The 11,842-nt window shown below is 37.8% G+C and overlaps 1 protein-coding gene across 1 annotated transcript; it reads left to right on the top strand.

Moving 5' to 3' along the window:
* Positions 1–1,201: 1,201 nt before the first annotated feature.
* LOC115431091 (galaxin-like) lies at positions 1,202–10,961 on the top strand. The gene is made up of 6 exons (XM_030151341.1): positions 1,202–1,225; positions 2,582–2,604; positions 2,737–2,831; positions 8,289–8,383; positions 8,959–9,038; positions 10,868–10,961. The coding sequence occupies exons 1-6, from the start codon at positions 1,202–1,204 to the stop codon at positions 10,959–10,961; spliced, it is 411 nt and encodes a 136-aa protein (XP_030007201.1).
* Positions 10,962–11,842: the final 881 nt, after the last annotated feature.

Here is an 11,842-nt window from a genome sequence, read left to right as displayed (position 1 = left end):
GTATAAAATTGAGAAGACCTATGAAAAACAATCTAATCTCATGCAGTATATTACATTATCATAAACAGTCTATATTATATCCATTCTTTAAAGTATAGTATGGTATAATTGTATTGATATTCCAAACAGCAGAGAAAAACCATAACTTATAACTACCTACCGATAATCACTACGTCTCCACAGAGTTTACCACATTGACAGTTGGTCAAAATAACACTGTGTCTTATATCTGTGTCATCTGATAGTTTACATTAGAGCTCTGATAGTGTAACTCTACTTTTAGACAGAAAAACAACCACAGTAGAACTACTAATCACCTGTGTTTTCTGTACGGTTTGTGTTGTCAAAAGCTGCACTAAAGATGTTTGGAATCGTCCAAACAAGGTCAGAACTATCACTGTTTAATCTAATCTGTGGATCAACAAATGTCAAACTTAGCGAATGTAAAAACATTGCATGATAACTTTATATCTTCATAAGTCTCATAATCAAACTCACCCGTGTAAAGAAATACTGTGATTTCAGCATCAAACTTCATTTTCATTTAGAGCTGTGTCCAGTGGTGAAAACAACAGTGATTCTAGCTTTTATTATTTTGTCACTTTCTTTGACGCTAAAAGTTGTTTCTTAGTGGTTTTCATCCCATCTGACATATTGTGATTACACTCTGTTGTGAATATGTGTATAGTCTGTAGAGTTTTATTACTTATTGCTGTTACTATTATCTTACATTGTTTGTCTTTATGCATGCAGCTTTTTTCTGGCACTTTATTCTGTGCCTGCATTGACCGTTGAATTTCCCCATTGTGGGATCAGTAAAGTCTCTCTAATTTCTAATGTGGTCATTTTCGGATGCATTGGTCAGAGGCCCCATGGTGTTAGTTTTCCTCACCATGGGAGTCCAGCAGACTGACTCACCACCTCCTACTCACTATTAGTGGTCACATAAATCTGTTGGCCTGTTGATGTAAATATATTCAGTTCACAGGTCTATAATTTAATACAGTAGCATGATTTTGTGCCGTTAGTTTGTTATTGTTTTCAGGTTGTCTTAGAGGCATGTGGAATGTATCTCACATGTCACTGACACATGTTCTCTGGATTTGTTTGGATGGGACATAATGAAAACACACTGCATCTGAATTTAACTTAACTGTCACTATTTGTCTCATTTACAATTGCTTACAGCTCTCTGTTCTTTATGTCCACAGGTGTGCAACAACAGGTAAGACACAAACTCCCATTCATACTGTGTCTGATGTAAGAATGTGTTGAGAATAGTGAAGATTTGATTTTGATTTATTTTGGTGTTTTGCTTGTAATTATATATATATTCATTAAGATTACAGTGTCTATTTGCATGTGCATCCAGCAAACACACAGTAGCTATTAACCTCCATGCACATGCACACAAAATACCAACATGATATTGTGACTTGTGTAAATATACATGCCACTTTTAATTGCCGTATTATCTGTACACATTACAAGTGTGTATATTCACACCACATCAAATAACATGTACTGAGGGTTAGGGATAGGGTTATGTGAAGTGGGGATCTTGGCGTAAATTGACATTCGATCAAATGGCGTTGAATAACACGCGAAAGGACGAAAATGTGTATAGTACACCAAATGCCCTACGAACTAACTTGACATGCAACACAATTTCATGAGATCAGTCTCCAAAATACGCAATGGAATCTGTGACGTTGTGAAAGATGTGAAATTTCAGGAATTCCTGCAATCCACTGTAATACTTTCATAAATAACTGACCTCTGTACTGTACATTTGGATCGTAAATTACTTTTAGGACAATGTCCACAAGGGGGATCATAATCCATTTCAAATCTATGTGTGAATTTTTTTAAGATTCACAAATAGAAATTAGTCATTAATCCTATTTGTATGAGACTAATGTTATCGGTAATTCTTTCATCTTATTGCCGTGGGAATCTGTGATGTTTGTATTCAATGAAAATTCCACTACAAACCACCTACTCCACACAGGAGTCCTATGATACTATGTATTAGTCTGGTGTAAATCAAAATCTCTGTTATTTGAAGTCAGTTGCACCATTTTTTTTTCCTCCATGCATTTATTCTACATATTCCGTGGACAAGAACTATGAAGGCTTCTCTGTTGAAGATAGTTCAAAGTTTCACAAGCGTTCTAGTGTTCAGGAGGTTCATGTCCCAATATAGCATGAAGACCCATTTGGTGAAAGAGCAAACTTAAGTTTACAGAAGACAAATCTCAAAAGAAGATGAGATAGATGGATGTTGATGGTGCACGGCAGCCTATAGTAAGGAGCATTTCTCTAGATTTATCAGACTTAACATTTATGCTGTGAGTCCTTGCAATGCTTTACTTCAGATCTGAGAGATAATACCAGTAAATTCAAATGCAAACAGACTTGGCTTATTCTCCATGAATGCACAGCACAAAACACAGAAACAGTGGGTTTATTTTTATCACCAAAGGTCTGCAGGTTATACTAGTCCTGCTCAATAGAGGGTGATGATGAATAGAACAGAGCATATCTGAGACGTCACTGTGCTTTGCTTTTGTTTTATTAGAGGCCAAGATCTCAGCTCAATTGGTAAGTCGTGTTCACATTGAAGCATCATCAGTCCATCCTTAAATAGATCATGAGAATTTGCAGTTCTGTAGTGTCGGTTAATAGTCATGACATGCAGCCTTTTAACCTTTCTCGTCTTTTCACTCTCCTCAGCGCTGAGCCGCACACAGCAGTCTGTGGGTCAACATGCTACAATCCGAATCTACTTGACTGCTGTCTGAGAAACAACACTAATTGTGAAACCTCAGGTATTGCTGTGTGTGCGTGTTAGATGTGGGGTGTTGTTTAAACTGATATACTGGCTGCTGGAACAATACTATCATTGTGTGAATGCCAACTCAGCCATAACTAGACAAGGATCTGATTGTGTTTGTATCTGTTAGAGCTTCAGTGTGTGTAAAAATTCCATTTCAAACTTTGATCATACTGAAATGTGATTATGTCCTGCGATACTGACTAACCACAGGTGTCAGAGATGCACAGGTTAAGAGGGGGATTTTATAGCCGTAATAATTAATGGTTTTCAAGACTACGACAGATGTGTATGCCGTGGCTTGCCAGTAACACTTTCGAAATCAACGACAAAGGGAGAGTGTACCTGGACTCAAAGATCTTTCTAAGCTGCATGACAGCTTTAACTACTTTATAGAAATGCTGATGGAAAATATGACGTAACAGGCTCAACTGTTAACCATCAAAATCCTAAACAACCACCAGCAACTAAAAGCAATTACTGATCTAAAGTGTTTAATAACTTCTAACTCACTTATCCTACCATAAATATTTAAGTAATTTGGGTAATAATGCAAATGCTCAGCTTTTCAGCAGCATCTGATGTGTCTTTCATGACCATTCAGAGAGTCTGTCATGATCATGGAAACAACATAATTTCTGCAACACTGATTCTCCAGTAAAATCCATGTAATTTGACAAAATGCAATGAGGTCTTAGCTCCATCTCCATGATCAGTAAATTGAATATACAGGGTGGGGAAGCAAAATTCACAATGAACATTTAGTTGTTTTTTCTCAGCAGGCACTACATCAATTGTTTTGAAACCAAACATATATTGATGTCATAATCATACTAACACTATTATCCATATCTTTTCAGAAACTTTTGCCATATGAGTAATCAGGCAAGCAAACGTCAAGAGTGTGTGATTTGCTGAATGCACTCGTCACACCAAAGGAGATTTCAAAATAGTTGGAGTGTCCATAAAGACTGTTTATAATGGAAAGAAGAGAATGACTATGAGCAAAACTATTACGAGAAAGTCTGGAAGTGGAGGAAGCAACAAATAACGTACCAAAGCTTTTATAAAGCTCTCAAATCCAAAATCCTAAAGGATCCAACCAAATCCAACTACAAGACTCTGAGATACCAGGTATTGCCATGGCTTAAAGCAAACTACCCAGATGGAAATTATGTATGGACACAGGATGGTGCTCCAGCCACACACCTAGAAAAATACAAGATTTCTGCAAATCCAACTTTAGCATTTTTGGGAATCATGTTTATGGTCGCCTTCTAGCCCAGATCTAAACCCTCTGGATTATGCTATTTGGGGCGTTTTAGAACATGCTACCAATAGAACATCACACAGCAATGTCGACTTTCTTAAAGATACTATTAAAGAAGAAGGGAGAAGTTGTCACCCGAATATTTGAGGAACACTTCCACAAGTTTCAGGAAGCGTGTGAACGGCAGTTATTGAGAAAGGAGGACACATAGAATAAAAACATTTTCTATTATGTAAATTTTCTTGTGGCAAATAAATTCTCATGACTTTCAATAAACTAATTGGTCATACACTGTCTTTCAATCCCTGCCTCAAAATATTGTAAATTTTTGCTTCCCCACCCTGTAGAAAATACCAGAGTTTCACTGAAAAAAATGCAAAATGCAGAGGATTGTACTTTAATAAATAGTATTAAAGCACTTAGGAAAGGTTGAATGTTGAAAAAAAATTGTTTGCAAGTCACCAGAAAATAGGTCTAGGTCTTCAAGTATTCAACAGCATTGTGTGATCAAGGAAACTGCTTAATTTGTCCACTTTTTTTTTTTTTTTTTTTAATCAAAATGCTAAACTTGGACTGAATTTTTCTTCTATATGTGCTAACTGAGTTGCAACTTGACACTAAACATCAAAAAGAGGCTGTAAACTCCTAGACTTGCTAGTGGAAAAGCAAAACATGCAGTTTCACAAAGGTGAAATTCAGAATGAACTGTAAATCAGGGAAAAGAATGTGGTCATGAGGTAAAGAAAAGAATGTAGATTGGTCAGGATATGGAAAACCTGTGTTTCAAGTCATGTACTTTGTTCAATCATTCATCCACGCTGAACTCCTCCCTGCTAGTGATGCCACAAATGGTACTACCATTGTTATTAATAACAGTCAATCCGACCTGTCATAATTCAGGCAGCCACTAGAGGTCAGTTTTAAAAGACATTACATGGGCTTATGAGGCATTTGGTCAGTAAAAAGATGTTGACATTTACTGGCTGCATCATATCTTCTTCTCTTTTTTCCTCAAAAATTAATGACTTTTTTTTTTTGTAGCAAACAGCATAAAGAGTGGAAATGCAGCAAAAGTCAAATATGCTTATAAATTGAAGTCTATCGCACTGAAGTAATTATTGCACATAAAAAAACATTGTCAAAACCTCTGTGTGTTCCACTCCCCCTCATTGACCAAAAAAAAGTTTAAAAAAAATAAATAATAAAATAAAATAAACAGCTCTATTGTGAGACTGTGACAGTGGGAACATCTTAAGTTAAAGCCTTTCACTCACTGACTTATATGTGGTGAAAAAAACTTCCATTAAATTTTGTGTTTACAAGGTTGAGATCAATGGATCAAAGTACGGTTTTAAAGCTTGGTTAAAAACTCAAGTCCTAGTAATTCTTTGAAACAAACAAACAAAAAAAAATCTGCAGGGAAACATTATTTCCACACACCATCAGCTCACCGGGGTAGCAGGGGTTACCTGAATTTATAAACAACATTGGGAAACATGACTGTATAGTTCTCCCCTTCTCTTTCACTTGCAGAGAGTGAATCAATCACATGTAGGCCACTATTCTTACTAAAGTGCATTATATCAAACATTTGGAAACACCTTGTCTTATAGTTTGTGAGAGATACAAGTGATGGTCCTTTGTTTATATGAAACAGAGTAGGTAATTTAATGGTATGAATACATAAGCACAGATATTGGTAGAAAAATCTTGATATTTATCAGACTGTCACCTTAAGCCCCATTTGACTAGTACTACCTGTGAACTTTAGAATGATTGTGGAGGTCATCTGTAATCTTAATTCCATATAAATCAGCTCTGTCTTCAATTCGTAAATTAAAAATGCCATCACAAATGACCTATACTATTTCAGCAATACAGAGGTCCTATATTATATACTCCTCTGCAATTTGACATTCCTGCATTTTGTTTAGATAAGAACCTATTCAGCCTGTTTTCTGGTCAAGAACAATAGAGGCTGAGCTGGAGATGATAAATCAAACATTTTTTTGGTGGAATTCAGTAACTTTATGTTGTAGTAGAGCATGGATGTTTGATGAAAGAACAAACTTAAATATTTTAGGAGAGAGGCATCTGAAAAGATGGATAGATGATATGCACAACATTAAAACTGGAAATAATCTCAGTACATTCAAGTAAAAAAACAATCTTTACATTTTTCGAGGGTTAATTCCAAATCACCTAGAAGTCACAGGTTAGACTATGTGAATGTTAGATGACATCCATGTAACCATGTCACGTTCCACTTCACAGGTGTCTGTTTAAACCAAATTTGAGAACATGCTAATTCACTTATTATGAACTGTACATGTGGGGTAAATAACCTACAAACATTAGCCCCTTTTAACACAGCACTTCTGTTGTGGGAATATTTTGTTTTTATTCCAGAACGACGTCTGTGTAAACAAAATGGGGGATCATTTGGTCCCACCTTATCTCTCTGTAACGCCTCTGAAGGTAATGACAGAGCCGTGATAAAGGTGGAATCATGATTCCAGAATGCTGTGTAAAAGGCACACCTCTCATTCTGCAACCTAAGGTGTGATGTTTTGATGACGTATTGCGTGTGTGACCCCCACGCTGGGGAGATTTAAAAATGGGTGTGGGCCGTGTACAGTGAACAAATGTATCAAAACGACCAGAAAGATGGTGAACTGGGGAGACGAGATGTGTTGTCACTTCGAGCGGAGAACTCAATCCATGCTTACATGTGTGGAACAGTGAAAGATGGACCGACTCTGGAGAGGTTAGCAACACCACTATGCATAGGGTATTTCCAAAACGCAAGTTATATGTCACACTATACACTGCGCTGTGTCACTGTCCCTTTGATTCCGGAATGCAGGTCCGCTGTGTAGAAGTCCAGCCTGTCTCACCTCTGTTACTCCTTTGGCTAGGCTGTGGAAGTCGGTCAGTGGTGGGAAAAAGGCACGATCACTATTTCACCTTTTTTCCAAGATCTCTGTGTAAAAGTGGCTGTTGAAAGAGTGACCTCATCTTTGATTTTTCAGAAGTGGTACAGGTCAGTGTAGAAGGCATGGCTACCATTCTGTAGTTCAACACCCACTTCACCCGCAACAACTCAATGAGCCCATACATAAGTTCAAGGTTCTGTGAGGGGTTTTTAGACAGAAAATATCTGTTATGAAATGTTACCTAACTGAAATACTATTTGCCTAGCTCTTGGATGGCGAGAAAGAAATATCCAGCCAGCCAAGACAACTTTGGCAAAGTGTACATGAGGCACTGAAAGTAACCACCCATGCCAGAGTATGTAAAACAGTTACAGTTGGTAAGGGAGGATTTTTGGTTAAACTAAAGTTATCTACCAATATCTGTACATTTGTTTATTTATTTGGTCAAAATACATCTTCATATTATTCGATTGCCTAATAGTTAAATTACCAATTATAACACTCCAATATCTTACAAAAGTTGAGGTGTTTCCAAACTTTTGACAGACACTGTACTGTATGTTAAGATGTGAAGGATGCAGCAGTAGACATGCAACCGTGTGTTTAATGTAGGGTTTTGTTGTTTCGCTGCAAAGACATCTAGGAGATGTGTTTTATTCAGTAGCCCAAACACAGACGCTACCTAACAGTAACTGCTTTCAGTAAGTGGTGCTGAGTAATGCATATTTTCTGGGTCACACAGGTCTAGATTTGTTTTCATAATAGGTGTGACTATGTGTGAAAAACACAAAGAACAACACTGACCTGTATATACACATCCCATTCCTAACCTTATCTGCTGTTGATGAAACAAGAAATCAGATGAAAGTAAACTGTCTAACCCCAAAGACAAGGGACTCTTTCATTCCTATTGACGTTATTTTTTTTTCCCAGGATGTCTTCCACAGGATCAGTGGGAATAACAGCCTTTGTCTCCCACAGTTCAGCCCCTGGAATCATAAAAACAGGCTCTGCTCTGTGTTTGTTTCAAAAAGGATGGGCTTGTTGAATGAAAGTGTTAACCTTTTAGATGATGGTGAACACCCCAAGAATATTTTCCACAAATCCTATTCTCAGTTTTTCCTGCCTTTGAGTCATCTTACACAAATGTCAGCTACTATCCCTAACCCTGATACACCCAGTCCTTTGCAGCTCTAACTCTTCTGTTTCTTATCCACCCACCCCTCCCTGTCCATCCCTCTGTTAGGTCACTGTGGTGATGTTGCTCCAACAGTATTTAACCCACGCACACATTTCTGCTGTTATGGCCACGTAATTGACAGGAATCCGTGGATGGAAGAAGTAATAAACCACTTACTTTTTCTGTTTTTTTTTATCCCACTGCTTACCGCTCTTACATCCTCTGTAATGTTTTTTACTGGCATGCATTAACAGACAGAAGAAGAAAAACAAAAACAATTACTGTCATGCCTTTGTTTAACCCCAAAAATCTACTTGAACAACATATTTTATTATAATCTATACGATGAATTATACAGTAAAAAAAAAAAAAAAAAAAAACTTATATTTTTCCTATTGTTCTTTAAAGAAAAAATGTGGTGTACTAGTTCGTAGCTCCACCCAAAATCTTTTTATAAATGTTGTGAGGGCGTTCGGATGGGATATGGTTGGGTAAAGAGCCTTGCTTACGTTGCCATTGTTAACATGAACGGCATATGCAAAAGGATGATCATGTTAGGTTTTTTGGTTTTATTTGGCTTTTTTTTGAGTCAGAACTAAAGGACGTATATATTTTCATATATGTAGCTGTAGCTGCATGTGTGCGTTGGCTTGTGTCTGCACTGCTGCACTGTGTTTTCTCTGAGAATCTTCAAGTGCTATGGGGAGATTTTAAAGAGAATACATGTTTCCCTCAGTTTCCCTGCTCACCAGAAGAGCACTGCTGTGGAGGGAACGTCTACAACCCTGAAACTCACATCTGCTGCAATCAACACAGGTAATGGAATATGAATGTCTACAGCTTGTCTAATAGAAAATGAACAGCAGACAAAGGGGGTCATGTAGGAAAGTCAGATATTTACTATAAGGCAGGAAAGAGCACAGACAGGATTTGTGGGAAAACATTTTCTGCAGCTGCCTTGTGACAGTAGCAGACAGGCAGACATTCCAGCAGTTAGACTGACTCCACTCCTGATTTGTTTGGCTGGCTACTTTGAAAAACACACCCAGATACTTAGATGAGGAATTTTTATTTGAATGTGTCTGACTTTCCGAGTGACTTTTCCAGGCGACACGGTGGTGCAGTGGTTAGCGCACGTGCCTCACAGCAAGAAGGTCCTGGGTTCGATTCCAACACCAGTCGACGGGGGGTGGGACCTTTCTGTGTGGAGTTTGCATGTTCTCCCGTGTCTGCGTGGGTTCTCTCCGGGTACTCCGGCTTCCTCCCACAGTCCAAAAACATGCACTAATAGGTTAATTGGTTAATCTAAATTGCCCATAGGTGTGAATGTGAGAGTGATTGTTTGTCTCTATATGTTCAGCCCTGTGATGAACTGGCGACTTGTCCAGGGTGTACCCCGCCTTCGCCCCTATGTAGCTGGGATAGGCTCCAAGCGACCCCCGTGACCCTAGTGAGGATAAAGCGGGTTCAGAAAATGAATGAATGACTTTTCCAGTCATTCTTTATTCTTTCCTTATCTCACTTTGAAAACTTTTTCTTTTTCTTTTCTTTCTTTCTTTCTTTCTTTCTTTATCAGGAGACGACCAGGTGATTTTTTTTTTTTTTTTTTTTTTTAATTATGTCCCAATACGTAAAACCACAGAATTCATAGAGGGTGCACTTTCCTCTAGACATGCCTGTATCTGTCTCTGTTTGACATGTTGGAATGTTTGACCAGATCAGCCCCATATTTCATTTGGACTTCTTCTCCCTTCTTTACTTTCCCACTGTGAGTTCAGGTTCAAGTCATCTCTTGACAGTAATACTTATTGTTTTCAACTGTCTAGACACTTCTGATGTAAAAGCATGAAGCGTGTGTCTAGCCAGAATATGTAACAGTGTGCATTTCTTCAGGGTGATGAGTCCACAATTGCAACATGAAATGTCTTTTCTGACGTCAAACATTTTTTTAATGTATATTCTCCATTGCTAGTGGTTTCTGAAAACCCTTTTGGAGCCATATAGACTATTTAACCCATAAAGACCCAAACATTCACCAGTGACCAAAACCATCTACTGATCTAAATGTTTAATACCTGTTGATCAACTAATCCTATCAATACATGTAAATAATTGGTGTAAAATACAGTTTTTTCATCTTTTTATGGTCATTAGATATGACCCATTTGGATGTTCAGAGGCTCCGTAGCGAACATGGAAACACTGTCATCTTCTACAACATTGACTCATCAGTAAAACCCATGAGTTGGATCAGTGACAATGGATGGACACACTGGGTTTATTTACAGTTAATGAGAGACTGGGCTGAAAAAGACACTTTTTCTTCAGTTTTCTCTGTTTCTGTAATAGTAACTTTCAACTTTAATCTGAACTTTTATGAACATCTAAATGATCAGAAAAAGGAAATTATAGAAAAATACATGATTATTACTGGAAAACAACAAAGTAAAGAGGATAATATTACAACAAATGGTGATAATCACTTAAGAAATGTTAAATATAGAGAAAAAAAAAATCATTTGGGAACTGAAATAAAGTAGCGCTGGGTCTTTATGGTTAATATCCAGAAGATTAGATAAATGATCCACTATTTGGAACATAAAATGACCTAAGTATATCATTGTGTCTCTGACTTTTTCTCTCAGGTGGCACAAAGGAGAGCACATTCGTTGTTGTGGTGCGGAAGCCTACAACATTTCAGACACACAGATGAAATGCTGTGGCGGGAACGCTGTATAACTTGACGTCCTTGAATAAATCTGCACATGAGGCAAAATGCTGTGGATCCATTCTGCTTCAACAAGATGTAGGTTTGACTCATTCCAGTCTCAATCCAAATATATTACTGTGCCCACCTAATATGTTCTATGACAAATGTGCTTTTTAAGAAGAAACACAAAGTCAGATGCAAAATATTATGTATGTGAGCAATGTGCAGTGTTAAAGTTGACCAAAACAAGACTTCAGTGTGTTTTTAATTGTTCAGTGCATCTACTTAAAGCCTTTATGTGAACACAGCTTGGCTAATCATGTAATATATTATCTAATTCCCCAGGATGAATGCTGTTTAAATGGGGATAAGGAGTTGCTCTACTCTGCTAAGGAAGGATTTAGATGCTGCCGTCACCTCTATTACAACACTTCTCTGTGGTCGTGCTGCGCAGGGGAGCTTCACCCGGTCCGGCGACGAGGACAGAGCACCTGCAAGACGTGTAAAAGTAGTCATATGTCATGTGTATCATAGTCCATTTTGCCTGATAAATTATGCAGTTCTGTACCTTTCTGGTGTAATGTGCATTTGTTTTTTTTAGTGTCCAGACTGCTGCCAATAAACAATCTGTCAAAAGCTCATCTTTGTGAAAAGGGTAAGATATCAGTCTAGACTTTGCTTTTTTTTTTTAAAAAAAAGCCTGTAAAAGTCAAAACATATCAACGCTGAAGTATTGTAATGTACTGTACGCTTTTATGTCTCTGTTTAGTGAAAGTGGGAACTGTTCAAAGTGTGTCCTGGAAAAGTGTAGTGCTCATTAACGTGCTGGAAATCAACGGAAAACATGCCACTGTGAAACCCCTGCCCGCTCAGGTTGTGACCTGGAACAACCGCTGCAGATCACTGAACA

The sequence above is a fragment of the Sphaeramia orbicularis genome, chromosome 13, assembly GCF_902148855.1.
Source record: "Sphaeramia orbicularis chromosome 13, fSphaOr1.1, whole genome shotgun sequence".
Classification (NCBI taxonomy): domain Eukaryota; kingdom Metazoa; phylum Chordata; class Actinopteri; order Kurtiformes; family Apogonidae; genus Sphaeramia; species Sphaeramia orbicularis.
This window is presented reverse-complemented; position numbering and strand designations above follow the sequence as displayed.